Raw genomic sequence first — 27,010 nt, 5'->3', positions numbered from 1 at the left:
CACAGAGAGACACACACAGACACACGCACACAGAGACACACACACACACAGAGACAGACACACACACACAGAGAGACACACACACAGACACACACACACACACAGACACACACACAGACACACAGAGACACACAAACACGCACACAGAGACACACACACACACAGAGACAGACACACACACACAGAGAGACACACACAGACACACGCACACAGAGACACACACACACACAGAGACAGACACACACACACAGAGAGACACACACACAGACACACACACAGACACACACAGAGACACACACACAATATATATATATTGGGCCAGTAACTGAAAGGTTGCCAGATCGACTCCCAGAGCTGACAAGGTAAAAATCTGTCGTTCTGAACATGACAGTTAACCCACTGTTCCCTGGGCGTCGATTATGGCACCGTCCCCGTCCCCGTCCCCGTCCCTCTGATTCAGAGGGGTTGGGTTAAATGCGGAAGACATATTTCAGTTGTACAACTGACCAGGTATCCCCCTTTGCCCTTTATGTACCAGATGTGTATTTATTTAGACTACACCTAAGTATAGAAGAGGAACTTGAATTTCACTCAATTATATTCTATTTCCTTTCATTCAAATGGCAATTCTGCATCCTGTTTACTACTCCAATTCAACAATTGGAATATAGAAAATAGCAAAAAAATCACAAAGAGAAGGTTTGTCTAAACTTTTGACCAGTACTGTATATATGTTTAAATTATATTCAAGACAAAAAAAAAGTTGTCATTAAAACAATGTGGACCCGTTCTGAAATGGACCTGGGGCTTTCATACCCGGACCTGATCTGAGACCCGTTCTGAATGAACAACTTAACCCATCATTATTTGACCCTGCTGGTCATCTTTGAACATTTGAACATCTTGGCCATGTTCTGTTATAATCTCCACCCGGCACAGCCAGAAGAGGACTGGCCACCCCACATAGCCTGGTTCCTCTCTAGGTTTCTTCCTAGGTTCTGGCCTTTCTAGGTAGTTTTTCCTAGCCACCGTGCTTCTACACCTGCATTGCTTGCTGTTTGGGGTTTTAGGCTGGGTTTCTGTTCAGCACTTTGAGATATCAGCTGATGTAAGAAAGGCTTTATAAATACATTTGATTTCATTTTGGATCGTTCTCCACCCTCTTCTGATTCAGAATATACTATTTTAATTGGAGTTATAAGTTGAGATAACTGAATATCCAATATAAAACTAGTTGTATACCTGCAGGAACCATATACCTACCTGCTCTCTAAAACATTTACACGATTTTGTTTCAGGCTATAAACCAATTCATTGTGTATTACAATCAGATGTATCAGACTACCAATAGAAGTTTCTGTGTAGTGATAATGTAGGTCAATGTATAATCAGGGTTGGTCAAATTGGGCTCCCTGGCGCCAGTGGTCTAAGGCACTGCATCTCAGTCCCTGGTTCGAATCCAGGCTGTATCACATCCAGACGTGATTGGGAGTCCCATAGGGCGGCGCACAATTGGCCCAGCGTCGTCCGGGGTAGGCTGTCGTTGTAAATACGAATTTGTTGTGAACTGACTTGGCTAGTTAAGTAAAGGTTAATTCATTTTATTTTTTAAATCAGCCTCCAACTCAAGGAATATGAGTTTGGCATTGCAAGGGAGCCGGTGTGCACCGTGACCGTGAACAAACCAATGTAATTCTACGCCCGTGAAGAGACATTGAATAATCCCTGCTTTTCGAAACGCCCCCAACCCGAGGGAGGAGGTAGGGAAGTAGCTTTCTGGTGACAGAGAGGACCATAAACGGCGATCGAGGTGGAGGCGCAGGCGGATTAGTGCCAGCGCCAGGCAGGCGGGTTGTTTGTGATTAACTGCTGCTGGGGGACTGGGGTATGGAGATGTTGCGTCGCTCCTCAGTATTCGCGGCAGAAGTGATGGAAGTATTTGACCGATCCCCCACAGACAAGGAGCTGGTGTCACAGGCGAAGGCGCTATGCAGGGATTTCATCCATTCCAGGCTGAACAGGACCGGGATTGGGTGGTCGAAGGCCGAGCATCAGCTGTCGGCATCAGGTGGGACGCTTGGAGAGATCTCCTCTGTCCTCATGTGGTTAGGTAAGAACGCAGTTTGTGTATATTGGTGGGCTACTGTGTCTGTCTGAATGACAGGCTGCGTACCTATAAGGGCTGTACATCCTATTTTAGACCATGTTAGAAAGCACTTGGTAATAGATTGTCTACAATGTCCAAATATTATAAACGAAACGATAGTTTTTCAGCCAGTAATGTATGTCATAAGATGTGCATCCATAACATTATGATTTAATTAAAGGTTTTATACACATATGTCCATTCAGTAGAAAATTCCGTCAGAAAAACAATTGTCCAAACCCCATGTCTCTCAAAAGTTAAAACGATTTACTGAGAATGTAGTATGTTCAGAGTGGATGGAATGGAATCACAGTCATGATCAATAAGTGGTCTTTGCTCGGCGACAGAATGGTACTAACTTAAAACATCAAATGACCAGCTATATAGTAACTAATGGATGCAGATTCGCGAGTTAAAACATGAGTGACAACATTGGTTTGTTTAAATATATATTTACAAAGCTATAACAGACTGGATGCAGATTTTAAAACAACAACATTGGTTTGTTTAAATATATATTTACCAGCTATAACAGACTGAATTTCAATATCCGCAGAAGACAATATGTTCTTGTTTTCATTGTTGTATTTCTGAGTCTTTAAATCCCCGTAGAAACGGCCCCTCTCAACGTAGATGGATCGCCAATACTGTGGCTTCATTGCCAAGGTGCTGGACGTGAAAAAGATGAAAGCATCAATTTGATTTGGATTAATCCAACTACATTTTGACAACTACGTTTTGACATTAATTTCGTAGCACCCTCTTGACGTGAGTTTTCTCCGTTAATACTCCATATAACGGAACTAATACGGTGCCACTAGTTCTCTTGCTGTAAGGATGTATAGAAATGTAGCATTTTTCCGGAGTGATTCTTTGAGAAGACATTTAAGAACATCCACTGAAATTGTCTTCCGTTTCGAATTTCCCGAGAAATGTGTTGTTGATGTAATTTTAAAAAAAAATCATTTTTCTGCTATCTTTTACAGCAAAAAATATTTATATAACAAAATTACATGGGGGGGTTAACAGGCTAATATTACATTTTGGTTGAAGGAGAAACAGAAAAAAAAGAGACTGTAATTATCTGTAATCTTAATTGTGTCTAATTCAAGGTGAGACATGCAGCATGTCCTCATTGGAAATGTTTATGTTCTGGGTACCCAACCTATGGTGCAAAGCTGAAACCCAGCCACTCATCCCCCAGATATCAGGAGCTAGTTTGGTTCATGCGTTTAGTTAACGTCATGTCCAGACCACAGTGACACTCAATTTGGTTTTGTTCTCATATCGAAACCATTTTCAAAATGCAATTTAAGACGGATATTGTACATGATTGAAACAGCTATGCTAGTTGGCTAGCTAACTCATTGTACCTTGACAATATTGTTCTTCATGCAATTACTTGAACACAATAAGTAGGTTGTCTTGCATTGTTAAATAAAGGTTAAAATTGCATTTGTATTTTGTTTAATATCAGGTGCATTCACAATTAAATTCACGGCAGATGAACTATCTAACAGACGTGAGCTCAGATCGGCTAGTTTCAACAGTTTCATCAAACAGAAGTCAGAATCGTATAGCTATGTCTATTCTTACCTTGATCATAGGTATTAGCTGCTCTTGGGCTATATCACTAATATAATTTGGTGTCCCATCACAAAATCATTTATATAAGTGTTCATGCAATGTTGTTTTGCACGAAGATGGCTGTAGATTGATGTTTGCAGCATCTTAGCCTGATTTATCTTGACTTTCTGGCAGTTGTGTAGTCAATTCCAGGCATAAGTAATATACTCGGGTTGCATAGGACCCACGAATGCTTAAGGGGCCCAGTCACAAAACATTTTATTTAGATTTTCTTTTTAGGAATTCGGTGGGGGGGTCAATTTATTGTTGGGAGTAATTTCAAGATGTGTGCATCCTTAGTTTTCCTCTTGTTATGTCTGTCACTGACAGTCACTCGAATAGCCATGTCAGCTAACAATTGTTAGATTGGTAGTTACTGTAGTCTAGCCATGTCACATTGTATAATGATAGGAGACAGGCGCAAGAATACGAAATACTTAAAAAGAAAATGCTCTACCCAAAATATGATCATGACGGGGACGAAGCCCAAAACAAACATATATATATATATATATATATATATTATATATATAACACAAGGGTTGTAAACCAAAACAAACATGTGTGTATATATATATATAACACAAGGGTTGTAAACCAAAACAAACATGTATATATATATATATATATATATATATATATATATATATATATATATATATAAAACACAAGGGTTGTAAACCAAAACAAACATGTGTATATATATATATATATATATATATATCACAAGGGTTGTAAACCAAACAAAGAGCAAGGTGTAAAGCTCTAATAAATACGCGGGACGAGACCTGTAATAACAAGTGCACTCTAACACGGTAACATGCCGACACAACAGAGCACAGGTCCTAACAAGACCAACGGACGTTGGGAACAGTAATCAACAAGGACGATGGGGAACAGTAATCAACAAGGACGATGGAGAACAGTAATCAACAAGGACGTTGGGGAACAGTAATCAACAAGGACGATGGGAACAGTAATCAACAAGGACGATGGAGAACAGTAATCAACAAGGACGATGGAGAACAGTAATCAACAAGGACGATGGGAACAGTAATCAACAAGGACGATGGAGAACAGTAATCAACAAGGACGATGGAGAACAGTAATCAACAAGGACGATGGGAACAGTAATCAACAAGGACGATGGGAACAGTAATCAACAAGGACGATGGGAACAGTAATCAACAAGGACGATGGGAACAGTAATCAACAAGGGCGATGGACAGTAATCAACAAGGGCGATGGAGAACAGTAATCAACAAGGACGATGGAGAACAGTAATCAACAAGGACGATGGGAACAGTAATCAACAAGGACGATGGGAACAGTAATCAACAAGGACGATGGGAACAGTAATCAACAAGGACGATGGAGAACAGTAATCAACAAGGACGATGGGAACAGTAATCAACAAGGACGATGGGAACAGTAATCAACAAGGACGATGGGAACAGTAATCAACAAGGACGATGGGAACAGTAATCAACAAGGACGATGGAGAACAGTAATCAACAAGGACGATGGGAACAGTAATCAACAAGGACGATGGGAACAGTAATCAACAAGGACGTTGGGAACAGTAATCAACAAGGACGATGGGAACAGTAATCAACAAGGACGATGGGAACAGTAATCAACAAGGACGATGGGAACAGTAATCAACAAGGACGATGGAGAACAGTAATCAACAAGGACGATGGAGAACAGTAATCAACAAGGACAATGGGAACAGTAATCAACAAGGACGATGGGAACAGTATTCAACAAGGACGATGGGAACAGTAATCAACAAGGACGATGGGAACAGTAATCAACAAGGACGATGGAGAACAGTAATCAACAAGGACGATGGGAACAGTAATCAACAAGGACGATGGAGAACAGTAATCAACAAGGACGATGGAGAACAGTAATCAACAAGGACGATGGAGAACAGTAATCAACAAGGACGATGGAGAACAGTAATCAACAAGGACGATGGAGAACAGTAATCAACAAGGACGATGGGAACAGTAATCAACAAGGACGATGGGAACAGTAATCAACAAGGACGATGGGAACATTCATCAACAAGGACGATGGAGAACAGTAATCAACAAGGACGATGGAGAACAGTAATCAACAAGGACGATGGAGAACAGTAATCAACAAGGACGATGGGAACAGTAATCAACAAGGACGATGGAGAACAGTAATCAACAAGGACGATGGAGAACAGTAATCAACAAGGACGATGGGAACAGTAATCAACAAGGACGATGGAGAACAGTAATCAACAAGGACGATGGAGAACAGTAATCAACAAGGACGATGGGAACAGTAATCAACAAGGACGATGGGAACAGTAATCAACAAGGACGTTGGGAACAGTAATCAACAAGGACGATGGGAACAGTAATCAACAAGGACGATGGGAACAGTAATCAACAAGGACGATGGGAACAGTAATCAACAAGGACGATGGAGAACAGTAATCAACAAGGACGATGGGAACAGTAATCAACAAGGACGATGGAGAACAGTAATCAACAAGGACGTTGGGGAACAGTAATCAACAAGGACGATGGAGAACAGTAATCAACAAGGACGATGGGAACAGTAATCAACAAGGACGATGGGAACAGTAATCAACAAGGACGATGGGAACAGTAATCAACAAGGACGATGGGGAACAGTAATCAACAAGGACGTTGGGGAACAGTAATCAACAAGGACGATGGGGACAGTAATCAACAAGGACGATGGGAACAGTAATCAACAAGGACGATGGAGAACAGTAATCAACAAGGACGATGGGAACAGTAATCAACAAGGACGTTGGGGAACAGTAATCAACAAGGACGTTGGGGAACAGTAATCAACAAGGACGATGGGGACAGTAATCAACAAGGACGATGGGAACAGTAATCAACAAGGACGATGGAGAACAGTAATCAACAAGGACGATGGGAACAGTAATCAACAAGGACGTTGGGAACAGTAATCAACAAGGACGTTGGAGAACAAAGGGAACATAGACAGGTGAAGTGGGAAGTTTACCAACACTTAGGTTGCAGTCATTAAAACTCATTTTTCAACCACTCCACAAATTTCTTGTTAAGAAACTGTATTTTTGGCAAGTCGGTTAGGACATCTACTTTGTGCATGACACAAGTAATTGTTACAACAACTGTTTACAGACAGATTAGTTCACTTATAATTCACTGTATCACAATTCCAGTGGGTCAGAAGTTTACATATGCTAAATTGACTGTGTCTTTAAACAGCTTGGAACATTCCAGAAAATTATGTCATGGCTTTAGAAGCTTCTGATAGGCTAATTGGCATCACTTGAGTCAATTGGAGGTGTACCTGTATTTCAAGGCCTACCTTCAAACTCAGTGCCTCTTTGCTTGACATCATGGGAAAATCTAAAGAAATCAGCCAAGACCTCAGAAAAAAAATGTAGACCTCCACAAGTCTGGTTCATCCTTGGGTACAATTTCCAAACACCTGAAGTACCACGTTCATCTGTACAAACAATAGTACGCAAGTATAAACACCATGGGACCATGCAGCCGTCATAACGCTCAGGAAGGAGACGCATTCTGTCTCCTATAGATGAACGTACTTTGGTGCGAGAAGTGCAAATCAATCCCAGAACAACAGAAAAGGACCTTGTGAAGATGCAGGAGAAACAGGTACAAAAGTATCTATAGCCACAGTAAAACGAGTCCTATATCAACATAACCTGAAAGGTCGCAAAGCAAGGAAGAAGCCACTGCTCCAAAACCGCCATAAAAAGTTTGCAACTGCACATGGGGACGAAGATCGTACTTTTTGGAGAAATGTCCTCTGGTCTGATGAAACTAAAATAGAACTGTTTGGCCATAATGACCATCGTTATGTTTGGAGGAAAAAGGGGGAGGCTTGCAAGCCGAAGAACACCATCCCAACCGTGAAGCACGGGGGTGGCTGCATCATGTTGTGGGGGTGCTTTGCTGCAGGTGGGACTGGTGTACTTCACAAAATAGATGTTCATCGTATTATTGAGACCAAAGTGATATGAATACATACTTCTTTATTTAACGAAGAACACTAAACAAAATAACAAAACAAACATGAAGTTATAAAACACGAGTGCTGACTACACATAGACAATAACCCACAAAACCAAAATGGAAAATGGCAACCTAAATAGGATCCCCAATCAGAGACAACGATAAACAGCTGCCTCTGATTGGGAACCAATTCAGGCCACCATAAACATACATTTACCAAGACAAATCAAAACCCCATAGATGTACAAAAAAACCTAGATAAGACAAAAACACACATGCCACCCTCGTCACACCCAGACCTAAGCAAAATAATAAAGAAAACAAAGATAACTAAGGTCAGGGCGTGACAATAGATGGCATCATGAGGTAGAAAATTACGTGGATATATTGAAGCAACATCTCAAGACATCAGTCAGGAAGTTAAAGCTTGGTTGCAAATCGGTCTTCCAAATTTGACAATGACCCCAAGCATACTTCCAAAGTTGTGGCAAAATGGCTTAAGGACAACAAAGTCAAGGTATTGGAGTGGCCATCACAAAGCCCTGACCTCAATCCTATAGAAAATCTGTGGGCAGAACTGAAAAAGCTTGTGCGAGCAAGGAGGCCTACAAACCTGACTCAGTTACACCAGCTCTGTCAGGAGGAATGGGCCAAAATTCACTCAACTTATTGTGGGAAGCTTGTGGAAGGCTACCTGAAATGTTTCACTCAAAATCTAAAATTTAAAGGCAAGGCCACCCAAAACATTTGACCCAAGTTAAACCATTTAAAGGCAATGCTACCAAATATTTTTTGAGTGTCTGTAAACTTCTGACCCACTGTGAATGTGATGAAAGAAATAAAAGCAGAAATAAATCATTCTCTCTACTATTATTCTGACATTTCACATTCTTAAAATAAAGTGGTAATCCTTGCTGACCTAAAACAGGGAATTGTTTACTAGGATAAAATGTCAGGAATTGTGAAAAACTGAGTGTAAATGTATTTGGCTAAAGTGTATGTAAACCTCCGACTACAACTGTTTACACATACCAATCAGGGGGAATGGGAACCAGGTGTGCGTAATGAGACAAAACAGTCCGGGGTCGGTGGTAATGATCCAGTTCAGTGATGCCTAGAAGGACGGTGACGTAGACCTCCATAGATGGTGAACGGAATGAGCAGCAGTGTGGGGGGGTGATCCGTTACTATGTAAACTTGTAGTATTCATGACCGAATACCAACTGGGCAAGCAGGGCATGTGCATCGAGTCTGTTTATCTGCTAACCCCCATCGTGATACTCCAGCCTTCGGGGGCACACGTTTTCCCCAGACCCAGCTAACACACCTGATTTAAACAAATTGCAATCCGACGACTAGAGTCCTCCTAGAAATTCACCTGGAAAAACATATATATATATATATATATATATATATATATATATATATATATATATATATATATATATACATATATATATATATATCACAAGACTTTGCTTGCAAAATGTAGCAACACTTAGTTGTATTTATTTTTTAAACAAGCAAATCTCTCATATCTAACCTGTGGTCGGCAAAGAAAGGGACCAGGTTTTTAGGTAACAAACATTGACTGAAGTGTAGTCAATGTGTTGACAGAGTTTAGTCATGTCTACATACAGTAGCCAGGGAGAGGTGAGGTGGGGAATGTGATTAGTCTAGATAGAACAGTATTTCTGCTTTTGCCCTAGCACTACACAGCTAAACCTAATGATCAACATCATCGAGTGTTGAAAGGTTCAACAGCTGCACCACGGGAGCATCCTAGACAATCTGGACCCTCTCTTTCTAAAGTCTGTTCAACCTCTCTTTCGTATCGTCCGAGATCCCTAAAGATTGGAAAGCTGCCGTGGTCATCCCCCTCTTCAAAGGGGGTGACACTCTAGATCCAAACGGCTATAGACCTATATCCACCCTGCCCTGCCTTTCAAAAGTCTTCGAAAGCCAAGTTAATAAACAGATCACTGACCATTTAGATTCCCACCTTCCTTCTCCGCTATCCAGTTTCCGAGCTGGCGACGGGGGTGCATCTCAGCCACGCTCAAGGTACTAAACGATATCATGACTACCATCGAAAAAAGATTGTACTGTGCAGCCGTCTTCAACGACCTGGCCAAGGCTTTCGACTCTGTCAATCACCACATTCTTATCGGCAGACTCAACAGCCTTGGTTTCTCAAATGACTGCCTCGCCTGGTTCCCCAACTACTTCTCAGACAGTGTTCAGTGTGTCAAAAAGGAGGGCCTGTTGTCCGGACCTCTGGCAGTATCTATGGTGGCCTCCAACTGCTCTTAAACGCTTGTAAAACTAAATGCATGCTTTTCAACCGTTCGCAGCCCGCACACGCCTGCACGACTAGCATCACTCCTCTGGATGGTTCGGACTTAGAATATGTGGACAACTACAAATACCTAGGTGTCTGGTTAGACTGTAAACTCTCCTTCCAGACTCAAAATTAAGCATCTCCAATCCAAAATTAAATCTAGAATCGTCTTTCTATTTCGCAACAAAGCTTCCTTCACTCACGCCGCCAAACATACCCTAGTAAAACTGACTATCCTGTGCCTCCTGGGTGGTCTAGGGCACTGCATCGCAGCGCTAGCTGTGCCACCAGAGACTCTGGGTTCGCGCCCAGACCCAGGCTGGGCGCAGTGTACGCTAACCAGGTTGCCAGGTGCACGATGTTCCCTCCGACACAGTGGTGCAGCTGGCTTCCGTGTTGGATGCGCGTTGTGTTAAGAAGCAGTGCGGCTTTGTTGGGTTGTGTTTCGGATGGAGCATGGCTATCGAACTTTGTCTCTCCCGAGTCCGTACGGGAGTTGTAGCGATGAGACAAGATAGTACTAACAATAGGATACCAAGAAAAAGGGGTAAAAGTAAATAAACACTTTTTTATTTACTGACTATCCTAGGGATCCTTGTCTTCTGTGATGTCACTTTACTTTTTTTGTGCCATCCTTTTTATCACCAAAGCCCCATATACCAACCACCACTGCGACCTGTATGCTCTAATCGGCTGGCCCTTTGTAGTTGGCCCATATTCGTCGCCAGACCCGCTGGCTCCAGGTCATCTATAAGTCTATGCTAGGTAAAGCTCTGCCTTATATCAGCTCACTGGTCACGATGGCAACACCCACCCGTAGCACGAGCTCCAGCAGGTATATCTCACTGGTCATCCCCAAAGCCAAAACTTCCTTTGGCCACCTTTCCTTCCAGTTCTCTGATGCCAATGACTGGAACGAATTGCAAAAATCTCTGAAGCTGGAGACTCATATTTCCCTCACTAACTTTAAACATCAGCTATCCGAGCAGCTAACCGATCGCTGCAGCTGTACATAGCCCATCTGTAAATAGCCATCCAATCTACCTACCTCATCCCCATATTGTTTTTATTTACTTTCTGCACACCAGTATTTCTACTTGCACATCATCATCTGCATATCTACCATTCCAGTGTAAATCTGCTAAATTGTAATTACTTGACCTATTTATTGCCTACCTCCTCACGCCATTTGCACACACTGTAATATAGACTTTCTTTTTTTCTATTGTGTTATTGACTGTACACTTGTTTATCCCATGTGTAACTCTGTGTTGATGTTTGTGTCGCACTGCTTTGCTTTATCTTGGCCAGGTCACAGTTGTAACTGAGGACTTGTTCTCAACTAGCTTACCTGGTTAAATAAAGTTGCTCTCAACTAGCCTACCTGGTTAAATAAAGGTGTTCTCAACTAGCCTACCTGGTTAAATAAAGGTGAAATAAATAAAACATTTATAAAAAATAAAAAATCCTGACTGGTTGCATCACCACCTGAAATGGAAACTGCTCGGCCTCTGACCGAAAGGCACTACAGAGGGTTGTGCGAACGGCCCAGTACATCACTGGGGCCAAGCTTCCTGCCATCCAGGACCTCTATACCAGGCGGTGTCAGAGGAAGGACCTAAAAACTGTCAAAGACTCCAGCCACCCTAGTCATAAACTCTTCTCTCTGCTACCGCACGGCAAGCGGTACCGGAGTGCCAAGTCTAGATGTAAGAAGCTTCTAAACAGCTTCTACCCTCAAGCCATAAGACTCCAGAACACCTAATCAAATGGCTACCCAGACTATTTGCAAACCGACTCGAGCTGTTATAAAGCTAGCCAGCTTCAGTTAGCTTCAAAGTCATGCTTCATCCGTACTACGACGGTGGATATTGCTCGCCCGACCGCTTACAGCAGGCATGTAACTGCATGTCACACATGTCGAATGCCGAACATGTCGAACTCTTAATTGAAACATTACTGAAACAAGTCAGTGCCACATTTGTGCAGAAACCAAAATGAAAGAAAAGTGATCTTGCAAATTCACCAGACGATGTTGTGAAATAGGCTTTTAGAAGGGTCGTCTTTATTTTATTACTTATTGTTAATGCCTTCTTCGGTGTGCTTATGGGGAGGCAAGTAGCCTAGTGGTTAGAGCGTTGGGTCAATAACCAAAAGGTTGCTAGTTCGAATCCCCGAGTTGACAAGGTAAAAATCTGTCATTCTGAACAAGGCTTGCTGTTCCTAGGCTGTCATTGTAAATAAAATAAACATTTCTGAACTGACTTGCCTAGTTAAATAAAAATGATCAAGGCACAACCACATTTACCCACTCCTACCTGTGGAACAGCTTGTTGTGTTCTGGCTATAGAGTATAATATGTAGAAGGGGTGCAAACCTATAATGTAATTTGACTATTAATCTCAGGCCAGTCTTAACTTGAGTGGGAACTGGCACCTACAGTGTATTCAGACCCCATGACCTTTTCCACAGTTTGTAATACATTACAGCCTTATTCTAAAATGTATTCAAAATATGTTTTCTTGTCATTCTGGTGCGGCAGGGTAGCCTAGTGGTTAGAGTGTTGGACTAGTAACCGGAAGGTTGCAAGTTCAAACTTTGAGCTGACAAAGTACAAATCTGTCAGAATGAGGCAGTTAACCCACTGTTCCTAGGTCGTCATTGAAAATAAGAATTTGTTCTTAACTGACTTGCCTAGTTAAATAAAAATCACACATTACCTCATAATGACAAAGCAAAACAGGTTTTATGAAAATTGCACAACAGAAATATCACATTGAGACCCTTTACTCAGTACTTTGTTGAAGCACATTTGGCAGTGATTACAGCCTCGAGTCTTCTTGGGTGTGACACTACAAGCTTGGCAAACCTGTATTTGGGGAGCTTCTCCCATTCTTCTCTAGAATGCTTGTCATTTAGGCTAAAGAGTTCAATCTTGCTTTCTTCAGACCAGAGAATCTTGTTTCTCATGGTCTGAGTACTTTACTCTCTCCCTTTACTCTCTTTACTCTCTCTGAGTACTCCCATCTCCCTTTTGGCAAACTCCAAGCGGGCTGTCATGTGCCTTTCACTGAGGAGTGGCTTCCATCTGTTCACTATACCATAAAGGCCTGATTGAGATGGTTGTCCTTCTGTAAGATTCTCCCATCTCCACAGAGGAACTCTGGAGCTCTGTCAGAGTGACCATCGAATTCTTGGTCACCTCCCTGACCAAGGCCCTTCTCATTCGATTGCTCAGTTTGGCTGGGCAGCAAGCTCTAGGAAGAGTCTTGGTGGTTCCAAACTTGTACCACTTAAGAATGATGGAGGCCACTACCCTTCCCCAGATCTGTGCCTTGACACAATCCTGTCTCTGAGCTCTACAGAAAATTCCTTCGGCCTCATGGCTTGGTTTTTTCTCTGACATGCACTGTCAACTGTGGGACCTTATAGACAGGTGTGTGCCTTTACAAATCATGTCTAATCAATTCAATGTACCACAGGTGGACTCCAATCAAGTTGTGGAAACATCTCAAGGATGATCAATGGAAACAGGATGCACCTGAGTTCAATTTCGATTCTCATAGCAAAGGTTCTGAATACGTAAATATGGTTTGTCATTATGGGGTATTGTGATGTCATTATGGGGTATTGTGATGTCATTATGGGGTATTGTGATGTCATTATGGGGTATTGTGATGTCATTATGGGGTATTGTGCATAGATTGATGAGGGAAAACATAATACATTTAATACATTTTAGAATCAGGCTGTAAAGTAACAAAATGTGGAAAAGGTCAAGGGGTCTGAATACTTTCCCAATACACTGTATGTCTATGGTTGGATGCGGCTGTTAGTTTGCCTTTACGCACATTTCAAAAAACAATCACGTGACGAACGTATAGTTTGGAAACCAAATGCTGTCCTTACTAAATGTTTAGTGTGACAGGTATTTTAACATGATTTTTTTTACACACACACACACACACACAAAAACCTATGACTAATAAAATATTTAATCAGTCGTCTTCCACAAATGAAGGGGAAGATGACACACTCTTTGTGAGACAGATTGAATCTGATTACATTGGTCCTCAACTCGCAGCTCAGTCACTTCATTCAGGATAAATGGAGTCAGCACTGAGTAGCTGCGTGAAGAATTTGTAAGTCGCTCTGGATAAGAGCGTCTGCTAAATGACTTAAATGTAAATGTAAGATCAGAAGTAGTGGTCCAGGGATGACGGCAGGAATCCAACGTTGTTGTGGAGAGACAGTCCGTGCTGGTAGACTGGCGAGTATTATCCAGGCTAAAAACAGGGCTGGTATCTGTGCAGAAGGTAAAAGCCGCTAGCAGTGGCTAACAATGACTAAATAGCTTGTAGCTAATTAGCTGGTTAGCTTCTGGAGGTTCTTGAGGTTCTTGAATGTGTTCTAAAATTAAAAATAATAGCGATTCCGTATCACATTGGGTGAGGCAGGTTACCGGAAGGTATAATCAAATTAAATATCGAAAAGAGATTGAAAATAAAATTGAAATATATATATACAAAAAATATGGAAAATACAAAAGTACACGAGACAAAACAAAACATGTCTTCACTGCTACGCCATTTTGGTTTACTGCCCTGGGGCAGGCTAGTTCTGAAAGATGCATTGCCATAGAAATTTACCTGGCTAAAAGGTGAGCCACTTTCATGTTACCGGTTATCCCGAGTTGACCAAAGTTACCTCGCTAACTCATTATACGTGATTGGTAGTATAGGGTTCAGGACAAAGCCCTCTCTCTTGTCGTATTCTCTGTCCCACCGCTAAAGCCCTGTGCTCCCAGTTCCCAACAAGCAGATCGCTGTGTCTGCATCCATCCACACAACCAGAGACATAACTGTAAATCAACCATACACTAACACTATGTACAAACAATGAACAGACCAATCAGTAATGAGGAATTGTAGATATATTCATCCTAATGAGACGCTGAGTTGTACTGTAGCGTAAGGTCATTTTTTTTAAGGCAAGTCAGTTAAGAACAAATATCTTATTTTACTATTTCCGACATCAAAATTATGAAAAATTATGTAGTAACCAACAAACGTGTTATTAAACAAATCAAAAATATATTTTATATTTGAGATTATTCAAAGTAGCCACCCTTTGCCTTGTGGACAGTTTTGCACACTCTTGGCATTCTCTCAACCAGCTTCATGAGGTAATTACCTGGAATGTGTTTAAATTAACAGGTGTGCCTTGCTAAAAGCAAATTTGTTGAATTTATTTCCTTCTTAATGTATTTGAGCCAACCAGTTGTGTTGTGACAAGGTAGGGTTGGTATAGAGAAGATAGCCTTATTTGGTAAAATACCAAATCCATATTATGGCAAGAACAGCTCAAATTAGCAAAGAGAAACGACAGTCCATCATTACTTTAAGACATGAAGGTCAGTCAGAAAATGAAAAGAACTTTGAAAGTTTCTTCAATTGCAGTCGCAAAAACCTTCAAGCTCTGTGATGAAACTGGCTCTCATGAAAACTGCCACAGGAAAGGAAGACCCAGAGTTATTAGAGTTAACTGGCTCTCATGAAGACCGCCACAGGAAAGGAAGACCCAGAGTTATTAGAGTTAACTGGCTCTCATGAAGACCGCCACAGGAAAGGAAGACCCAGAGTTATTAGAGTTAACTGCACCTGAGATTACAGCCCAAATAAATGCTTCACATTTCAAGTTACAGACATCTCAACATCAACTGTTCAGAGGAGACGGCGTGAATCAGGCCTTCATGGTCGAATTTCTACAAAGAAACCACTACTAAAGGACACCAATTAGAAGAAGAGATTTGCTTTGGCCAAAGAAACATAAGCAATGGACATTAGACTGGTGGAAATCTGTCCTTTTGGTCTGATGAGCCAAAAGTCAAAAATTTTTGGTTCCTACTGCCGTGTCTTTGTGAGATGCAGATTAGGTAAACAGATTATCTCCACATGTGTGGTTCCCACCGTGAAGTATAGAGAAGGAGGAGTGATGGTGCTTTGCTGTTGACACTGTCTGTGATTTATTTAGAATTCAAGGCACACTTAACCAGCATGGCTGCCACAGCATTCTGCAGCGATACGCCATCCCATCTGTTTTGCGCTTAGTGGAATTATAATTTGTTTTTCAACAGGACAATGACTCAACACACCTCCAGGCTGTGTAAGGGCTATTTGACCAAGAAGGAGAGTGATGGAGTGCTGTATCAGATGACCTGGCCTCCCTCAACCCAATTGAGATGTTTTGGGATGAGTTGGACTGCAAAGTGAAGGAAATGTAGCCAACAAGTGCTCAGCATATCTGGGAACTCCTTCAAGACTGTTGGAAAAGCATTCCTGATGAAGCTGGTTGAGATAATTCCAAGAGTGTGCAAAGCTGTCATCAAGACAAAGGGTGGCTACTTTGAAGAATCTAAAATGTAAATTATATTTTGATTTGTTTAACACTTTTTTGGTTATTACATGATTCCATATGTGTTATTTCATAGTTTTGATGTCTTCACTATTATTCTACAATGTAGAAAATATATATATTTTTTAAATTAAAAACCTTGAATGAGTAGGTGTGTCCAAACTGTTGACTGGTAATGTATGTCTATACTGTAAATGTTAATACAGTCATCTCAGTTTCCATTTGAAGTGTCTTTATATCCTTGCAAAGAAATGGGCAGCTTTGTATTTGTAGTGACTCACATTCGTTCTGAAGTTATGGGCAGTCACAGAAAGACAGATAAACGTATAAACTTCTTGATTATGTGTTTAGCAGAGATCTCCTGTGTGACGCAGAAGGCCAAAATACCGCCTTGGGACTTAGCTGTTATACTAGTTACTGAGACAGTTGTTCAATAACAAGACCAACTTCATAAACAATGGTTTTGGGAAACAGATCAGAGAGGTAACGATGAACGTAGCATTAAGATGGGTTTTGGTAAACCGGGCCTAGCTAGTTAACTTGGCTAATATCAGTCATTACTTCACTGCCCAGCAACCGACCTTAAGTAATTCTTACCGTACCTAGCTATTTCAATTTGGACATTCAACACTGGTACAATATTCCAATCTCTGATGACGATGTCCTGAAGTTACTTCTTCTTCTTGTGGCTTTCCAGCAGACTAGGAGCTTTGGCTTTCCAGCAGACTGGGAGCTTTGGCTTTCCAGCAGACTAGGAGCTTTGGCTTTCCAGCAGACTGGGAGCTTTGGCTTTCCAGCAGACAAGGAGCTTTGGCTTTCCAGCAGACTGGGAGCTTTGGCTTTCCAGCAGACTAGGAGCTTTGGCTTTCCAGCAGACTAGGAGCTTTGGCTTTCCAGCAGACTGGGAGCTTTGGCTTTCCAGCAGACTAGGAGCTTTGGCTTTCCAGCAGACTGGGAGCTTTGGCTGTCCAGCAGACTAGGAACTTTGGTTTTCCAGCAGACTGGGAGCTTTGGCTTTCCAGCAGACAAGGAGCTTTGGCTTTCCAGCAGACTGGGAGCTTTGGCTTTCCAGCAGACTAGGAGCTTTGGCTTTCCAGCAGACTAGGAGCTTTGGCTTTCCAGCAGACTGGGAGCTTTGGCTTTCCAGCAGACTAGGAGCTTTGGCTTTCCAGCAGACTAGGAGCTTTGGCTTTCCAGCAGACTAGGAGCTTTGGCTTTCCAGCAGACTGGGAGCTTTGGCTTTCCAGCAGACTAGGAGCTTTGGCTTTCCAGCAGACTGGGAGCTTTGGCTTTCCAGCAGACAAGGAGCTTTGTTGCGTATTGCTGCTTTTCGCAGGTCGGAGTGCAGATTGCACATTTTGGTAAAAAATAATAATAAATTGCACCACCTTAAGTTTTTAAATTACACCACAATTTATCCCTGCACGTTTACACACTATCCCCCAAAAACCATCCCACTACTTTGGCCCTAAACAATCCTACACCAGGATGTCTGCCTGGGAGGATGGAATGCAATCCCTTCTCTCAAGACTTCCTGTAGACCTACTGCACTGAAATCTCTCACCTCCAACACATTTCACTGCACCTGTGTGGTGTATGTGACAATAAAACCCTGTTGGGGAAGACGGTTTTGAATTTGTTTGTTTACTTAACAATAAACGCCACAATATCCACCTTCTTTACTCAACTGTGGAGCGACATTATGAACCAGCTGCGGTTCATTCACTACCATATCTTCCTCAAAACGGCTAGCTAGTTAGCGGTGGTGCTGGTGTAACGGATGTGAAATGGCTAGCTAGTTAGCGGTGGTGCTGGTGTAACGGATGTGAAACGGCTAGCTAGTTAGCGGTGGTGCTGGTGTAACGGATGTGAAATGGCTAGCTAGTTAGCAGTGGTGCTGGTGTAACGGATGTGAAATGGCTAGCTAGTTAGCGGTGGTGCTGGTGTAACGGATGTGAAATGGCTAGCTAGTTAGCGGTGGTGCTGGTGTAACGGATGTGAAACGGCTAGCTAGTTAGCGGTGGTGCTGGTGTAATGGATGTGAAATGGCTAGCTAGTTAGCAGTGGTGCTGGTGTAACGGATGTGAAACGGCTAGCTAGTTAGCGGTAGTTAGCGGTGGTGTCCGTTGACACAGACTTGAGACATCAGACTCTTAAACTAACACTGATTCCGTTGATTTGAGACATCAGATTCTTAAACTAATACTGATTCTGTTGACACAGACTTGAGACATCAGATTCTTAAACTAATACTGATTCTGTTGACACAGACTTGAGACATCAGATTCTTAAACTAATACTGATTCTGTTGACACAGACTTGAGACATCAGATTCTTAAACTAACACGGATTCCGTTGATTTGAGACATCAGATTCTTAAACTAATACTGATTCTGTTGACACAGACTTGAGACATCAGATTCTTAAACTAATACTGATTCTGTTGACACAGACTTGAGACATCAGATTCTTAAACTAATACTGATTCTGTTGACACAGACTTGAGACATCAGATTCTTAAACTAATACTGATTCTGTTGACACAGACTTGAGACATCAGATTCTTAAACTAACACTGATTCCGTTGATTTGAGACATCAGATTCTTAAACTAACACTGATTCCGTTGATTTGAGACATCAGATTCTTAAACTAACACTGATTCCGTTGACACAGACTTGAGACATCAGATTCTTAAACTAATACTGATTCCGTTGACACAGTCTTGAGACATCAGATTCTTAAACTAATACTGATTCTGTTGACACAGACTTGAGACATCAGATTCTTAAACTAACACTGATTCCGTTGACACAGACTTGAGACATCAGATTCTTAAACTAACACTGATTCCGTTGATTTGAGACATCAGATTCTTAAACTAACACTGATTCCGTTGATTTGAGACATCAGATTCTTAAACTAACACTGATTCCGTTGATTTGAGACATCAGATTCTTAAACTAACACTGATTCCGTTGATTTGAGACATCAGATTCTTAAACTAACACTGATTCCGTTGATTTGAGACATCAGATTCTTAAACTAACACTGATTCCGTTGATTTGAGACATCAGATTCTTAAACTAACACTGATTCCGTTGATTTGAGACATCAGATTCTTAAACTAACACTGATTCCGTTGATTTGAGACATCAGATTCTTAAACTAACACTGATTCCGTTGATTTGAGACATCAGACAAACTGATTCCGTTGATTTGAGACATCAGATTCTTAAACTAACACTGATTTCGTTGATTTGAGACATCAGATTCTTAAACTAACACTGATTCCGTTGATTTGAGACATCAGATTCTTAAACTAATACTGATTCCGTTGATTTGAGACATCAGATTCTTAAACTAACACTGATTCCGTTGATTTGAGACATCAGATTCTTAAACTAACACGGATTCCGTTGACACAGACTTGAGACATGGCCATCATTTTTGCAATTTTTTTCACTGTAACGATTTATTTACGAAGGCTCTTACGTGTCCAATCTTTACATGTGTAGGCAGATACTCTTCATCAAACTCTTCATCAAACATCAGTAAAACAGACAGGCTTTCATCCTTTTTATTTATTTATTATTTTTATTTTTTCACCTTTATTTAACCAGGTAGGCAAGTTGAGAACAAGTTCTCATTTACAATTGCGACCTGGCCAAGATAAAGCAAAGCAGTTCGACAGATACAACGACACAGAGTTACACATGGAGTAAAACAAACATACAGTCAATAATACAGTATAAACAAGTCTAATCCTTCTGTCCATCCACTACGTGGTACGGTAAACGTGCTCCCACCACGGCTGGAATCCTCTTCTTAAGACTTGAAACGTCAATGTCCTAGCGATACTCCTGATTTCACACCTTTATAATTGGTGCCCTGCTCCGAAAATTAAATGCTCTCCACTTCAGATGTCGCCAATTTATGGAGCAACAAAGATTTGTCCTTCTGTTCTTCCGAGGCGCGTAAAATCAGTGAAAAACCACTCGTGGTTACTCTGACTGACTCTACCTTTCCTAATGCATCCTCTATATCTTTTGACCTCAAATGGATCTCCTCAATTAGTTATCATTATTAACAAATCGCACTTCAACAAGAAATCAACGCGCCGGCAGAATCAACCGGCACTTCTACTTCCGTCATTATTCCGTCAATCTGTTACTTCGCCAACCTTCTCTCTATATCCTCCATCGCCGCATCCTCGTTACCAGCCCGCTATTCCGCTTTTCAAAATGGCGGATTGAACCGGTCCAACAGCTTGTTAAGCTGGGCTCTTGACCCACCAGCCATCCTTATGCTACAGTATGTTATTCAGTTGCCTATGAAAAACCTAGTCAATCACAGTATACAGACTGAATGAATAAAGAAACAAACATTAAGAAAAACGAAACCCTCCTACCTAATCATGTATTACTAAGGAAAAAAAGAGTCCTTCCAACAAACCCTCCCCGCTACCCAAAATCCCATATCAGCAACCATCAATCCTGTGTTCCAATGCCACAATGTGTTAGCTAATCCTAGTTGATCATTTTAAAAGGCTAATTGATCATTAGAAAACCCTTTTGCAATTATGTTAGCACAGCTGAAAACTGTTGTCCTGATTAAAGAAGCACTAAAACTGGCCTTTCTTTAGACTAGTTGAGTATCTGGAGCATCAGCATTTATGGGTTCAATTACAGGCTCGAAATGGCCAGAAACAAAGCACTTTCTTCTGAAACTCGTCAGTCTATTCTTGTTCTGAGAAATGAAGGCTATTCCATGAGAGAAATATCCAAGAAACTGAAGATCTCGTAAAACGCTGTGTACTACTCCCTTCCCAGAACAGCGCAAACTAGCTCTTTTGTTACTTGTCATGTGCTTTTTTTTGGGGGGTGGATCCCAGGAAGAGTAGCTGCTTCTTCTGCTTGACCGAATTAACAAATAAACAGCAAAATGGCATTGTTCGGCCCGACGCGGTATTCTTCTGCTTGACCGAATCAACAAATAAACAGCTAAATGGCATTGTTCGGCCTGACGCGGTATTCAGAAAATCTATTCTGGGGGAAGTTACGTATCCTTTTATGAAAATGTTTGCACAATTAAACCATTATACAGTATAAACAAGTTGTTTAATTGTAAGACCTTTTTACAGTTGGTCTAGTGTCTGTAGTTTAAACTGTTAAAGAGATGCACCATTTTGAAAACCAAAATAGCCTGCAATTTACAGTCATGTTGTTATGATGCACAGTAATAATGTTTGGTGGCATGACTTGTGTTATTATCAGATCTCCTGGAAATCAATACAAAAAAAGATGTTTAAGTGAAATATTAGCGTTTGTCTGAAGCCAAAAAACACCTTCTCTCAAACAGCCTAATACATACTCTTAGAAAAATGTTTAGCCTATTAATGTACTTTGTAAAGTAAACATATTTGTTTCAATATAAAACATAATTCCATTCCACTCATAATGTCTTTACATGAAAAACTACATTCCATTACCAGGTACATTGATAACGGGGTAAACCTACTCTACAAGTATGTATTAGGCTGTTGAATCCTATTCAACACATCCAATGTGAGTACATCTGTTGTTTAATACAGTAGATCAATACAGGTAGAGTACTGTAGATCAATACAGGTAGAGTACTGTAGATCAATACAGGTAGAGTACTGTAGATCAATACAGGTAGAGTACTGTAGATCAATACAGGTAGAGTACTGTAGATCAATACAGGTAGAGTACTGTAGATCAATACAGGTAGGTAGAGGTACTGTAGATCAATACAGGTAGAGTACTGTAGATCAATACAGGTAGAGTACTGTAGATCAATACAGGGAGAGTACTGTAGATCAATACAGGTAGAGTACTGTAGATCAATACAGGTAGAGTACTGTAGATCAATACAGGTAGAGTACAATGTAGAGTACTGTAGCAGTAGTAGATCAATACAGGTAGAGTACTGTAATCAATACAGGTAGAGTACTGATCAATACAGGTAGAGTACTGTAGATCAATACAGGTAGAGTACTGTAGATCAATACAGGTAGAGTACTGTAGATCAATACAGGTAGAGTACTAATACAGGTAGATCAATACAGGTAGAGTACTGTAGATCAATACAGGTAGAGTACTGTAGATCAATACAGGTAGAGTACTGTAGATCAATACAGGTAGAGTACTGTAGATCAATACAGGTAGAGTACTGTAGATCAATACAGGTAGAGTACTGTAGATCAATACAGGTAGAGTACTGTAGAGATCAATACAGTAGTAGATCAATACAGGTAGAGTACTGTAGATCAATACAGGTAGAGTACTGTAGATCAATACAGGTCAATCAATACAGGTAGAGTACTGTAACAGTGTAGATCAATACAGGTAGAGTACTGTAGATCAATACAGGTAGGTACTGTAGATCAATACAGGTAGAGTACTGTAGATCAATACAGGTAGAGTACTGTAGATCAATACAGGTAGAGTACTGTAGATCAATACAGGTCAATACTGTAGAGTACTGTAGATCAATACAGGTAGTACTGTAGATCAATACAGGTAGAGTACTGTAGATCAATACAGGTAGAGTACTGTAGATCAATACAGGTAGAGTACTGTAGATCAATACAGGTAGAGTACTGTAGAATACAGGTAGAGTACTGTAGATCAATACAGGTAGAGTACTGTAGATCAATACAGGTAGAGTACTGTAGATCAATACAGGTAGAGTACTGTAGATCAATACAGGTAGAGTACTGTAGATCAATACAGGTAGAGTACTGTAGATCAATACAGGTAGAGTACTGTATCAATACAGGTAGAGTACTGTAGATCAATACAGGTAGAGTACTGTAGATCAATACAGGTAGGTAGATCAATACAGGTGTACTGTAGATCAATACAGGTAGAGTACTGTACAATGTAGAGTACTGTAGATCAATACAGGTAGAGTACTGTAGATCAATACAGGTAGAGTACTGTAGATCAATACAGGTAGAGTAATACTGTAGAGTACTGTAGATCAATACAGGTAGAGTACTGTAGATCAATACAGGTAGAGTACTGTAGATCAATACAGGTAGAGTACTGTACAGTAGTAGATCAATACAGGTAGAGTACTGTAGATCAATACAGGTAGAGTACTCAATACAGGTAGAGTACTGTATCAATACAGGTATACTGTAGATCAATACAGGTAGAGTCAATGTAGAGTACAAGATCAATACAGGTAGAGTACTGTAGCAGTAGTAGATCAATACAGGTAGAGTAGTAGATCAATACAGGTAGAGTACTGTAGATCAATACAGGTAGAGTACTGTAGATCAATACAGGTAGAGTACTGTAGATCAATACAGGTAGAGTACTGTAGATCAATACAGGTAGAGTACTGTAGATCAATACAGGTAGAGTACTGTAGATCAATACAGGTAGAGTACTGTAGCAATACAGGTAGTAGATCAATACAGGTAGAGTACTGTAGATCAATACAGGTAGAGTACTGTAGATACAGGTCAATACAGGTAGACTGTAGATCAATACAGGTAGAGTACTGTAGATCAATACAGGTAGAGTACTGTAGATCAATACAGGTAGAGTACTGTAGATCAATACAGGTAGAGTACTGTAGATCAATACAGGTAGAGTACTGTAGATCAATACAGGTAGAGTACTGTAGATCAATACAGGTAGACTGTAGATCAATACAGGTAGAGTACTACAGGTAGAGATCAATACAGGTAGAGTACTGTAGATCAATACAGGGAGAGTACTGTAGATCAATACAGGTAGAGTACTGTAGATCAATACAGGTAGAGTACTGTAGATCAATACAGGTAGAGTACTGTAGATCAATACAGGTAGAGTACTGTAGATCAATACAGGTAGAGTACTGTAGATCAATACAGGTAGAGTACTGTAGATCAATACAGGTAGAGTACTGTAGATCAATACAGGTAGAGTACTGTAGCAGTAGTAGATCAATACAGGTAGAGTACTGTAGATCAATACAGGTAGAGTACTGTAGATCAATACAGGTAGAGTACTGTAGCAGTAGTAGATCAATACAGGTAGAGTACTGTAGATCAATACAGGTAGAGTACTGTAGATCAATACAGGTAGAGTACTGTAGATCAATACAGGTAGAGTACTGTAGATCAATACAGGTAGAGTACTGTAGATCAATACAGGTAGAGTACTGTAGATCAATACAGGTAGTACTGTAGATCAATACAGGTAGAGTACTGTAGATCAATACAGGTAGAGTACTGTAGATCAATACAGGTAGAGTACTGTAGATCAATACAGGTAGAGTACTGTAGATCAATACAGGTAGAGTACTGTAGATCAATACAGGTAGAGTACTGTAGATCAATACAGGTAGAGTACTGTAGATCAATACAGGTAGAGTACTGTAGATCAATACAGGTAGAGTACTGTAGATCAATACAGGTAGAGTACTGTAGATCAATACAGGTAGAGTACTGTAGATCAATACAGGTAGAGTACTGTAGATCAATACAGGTAGAGTACTGTAGATCAATACAGGTAGAGTACTGTAGATAATACAGGTAGAGTACTGTAGATCAATACAGGTAGAGTACTGTAGATCAATACAGGTAGAGTACTGTACTGTAGTAGATCAATACAGGTAGAGTACTGTAGATCAATACAGGTAGAGTACTGTAGATCAATACAGGTAGAGTACTGTAGATCAATACAGGTAGAGTACTGTAGATCAATACAGGTAGAGTACTGTAGATCAATACAGGTAGAGTACTGTAGATCAATACAGGTAGAGTACTGTAGATCAATACAGGTAGAGTACTGTAGATCAATACAGGTAGAGTACTAGATCAATACAGGTAGAGTACTGTAGATCAATACAGGTAGAGTACTGTAGATCAATACAGGTAGAGTACTGTAGATCAATACAGGTAGAGTACTGTAGATCAATACAGGTAGAGTACTGTAATAGTAGATCAATACAGGTAGAGTACTGTAATCAATACAGGTAGAGTACTGTAGATCAATACAGGTAGAGTACTGTAGATCAATACAGGTAGAGTACTGTAGATCAATACAGGTAGAGTACTGTAGATCAATACAGGTAGAGTACTGTAGATCAATACAGGTAGAGTACTGTAGATCAATACAGGTAGAGTACTGTAGATCAATACAGGTAGAGTACTGTAGATCAATACAGGTAGAGTACTGTAGATCAATACAGGTAGAGTACTGTAGATCAATACAGGAGAGTACTGTAGATCAATACAGGTAGAGTACTGTAGATCAATACAGGTAGAGTACTGTAGATCAATACAGGTAGATCAATACAGGTAGAGTACTGTAGATCAATACAGGTAGAGTACTGTAGATCAATGTAGTAGATCAATACAGGTAGATACTGTAGATCAATACAGGTAGAGTACTGTAGATCAATACAGGTAGAGTACTGTAGATCAATACAGGTAGAGTACTGTAGATCAATACAGGTAGAGTACTGTAGATCAATACAGGTAGAGTACTGTAGATCAATACAGGTAGAGTACTGTAGATCAATACAGGTAGAGTACTGTAGATCAATACAGGTAGAGTACTGATCAATACAGGTAGAGTACTGTAGTCAATACAGGTAGAGTACTGTAGATCAATACAGGTAGAGTAGATCAATACAGGTAGAGTACTGTAGATCAATACAGGTAGAGTACTGTAGATCAATACAGGTAGAGTACTGTAGATCAATACAGGTAGAGTACTGTAGATCAATACAGGTAGAGTACTGTAGATCAATACAGGTAGAGTACTGTAGATCAATACAGGTAGAGTACTGTAGATCAATACAGGTAGAGTACTGTACAATACAGGTAGAGTACTGTAGTAGATCAATACAGGTAGAGTACTGTAGATCAATACAGGTAGAGTACTGTAGATCAATACAGGTAGAGTACTGTAGATCAGGTAGAGTACTGTAGATCAATACAGGTAGAGTACTGTAGATCAATACAGGTAGAGTACTGTAGATCAATACAGGTAGAGTACTGTAGATCAATACAGGTAGAGTACTGTAGATCAATACAGGTAGAGTACTGTAGATCAATACAGGTAGAGTACTGTAGATCAATACAGGTAGAGTACTGTAGATCAATACAGGTAGAGTACTGTAGATCAATACAGGTAGAGTACTGTAGATCAATACAGGTAGAGTACTGTAGATCAATACAGGTAGAGTACTGTAGATCAATACAGGTAGAGTACTGTAGATCAATACAGGTAGAGTACTGTAGATCAATACAGGTAGAGTACTGTAGATCAATACAGGTAGAGTACTGTAGATCAATACAGGTAGAGTACTGTAGATCAATACAGGTAGAGTACTGTAGATCAATACAGGTAGAGTACTGTAGCAGTAGTAGATCAATACAGGTAGAGTACTGTAGATCAATACAGGTAGAGTA

At 40.6% G+C, this 27,010-nt stretch overlaps 1 protein-coding gene across 2 annotated transcripts in view; it reads left to right on the top strand.

Annotated features, from left to right (window-relative positions):
* Positions 1–1,775: 1,775 nt before the first annotated feature.
* The window catches only part of LOC123996548 (bcl-2-related ovarian killer protein homolog A-like), a 55,899-nt gene continuing 30,664 nt past the window's right edge, over positions 1,776–27,010 (top strand). Inside the window, exon 1 of one of the 2 annotated variants that reach the window (XR_006832007.1) lies at positions 1,776–2,110. Coding sequence is in view for 1 of the 2 variants with exons in the window: in XM_046299972.1 (XP_046155928.1) it covers positions 1,888–2,110 (223 nt within the window). In the remaining variant the exon portion in view is untranslated. The remainder of the gene's footprint in view (positions 2,111–27,010) is intronic. The other variant, XM_046299972.1, reaches the window with a different exon arrangement.

The sequence above is a fragment of the Oncorhynchus gorbuscha genome, linkage group LG02 (assembly GCF_021184085.1).
Source record: "Oncorhynchus gorbuscha isolate QuinsamMale2020 ecotype Even-year linkage group LG02, OgorEven_v1.0, whole genome shotgun sequence".
Lineage (NCBI taxonomy): Eukaryota > Metazoa > Chordata > Actinopteri > Salmoniformes > Salmonidae > Oncorhynchus > Oncorhynchus gorbuscha.
The sequence above is the reverse complement of the archived record's forward strand: the minus strand, read 5'-3'. Positions and strand labels throughout refer to the sequence as shown.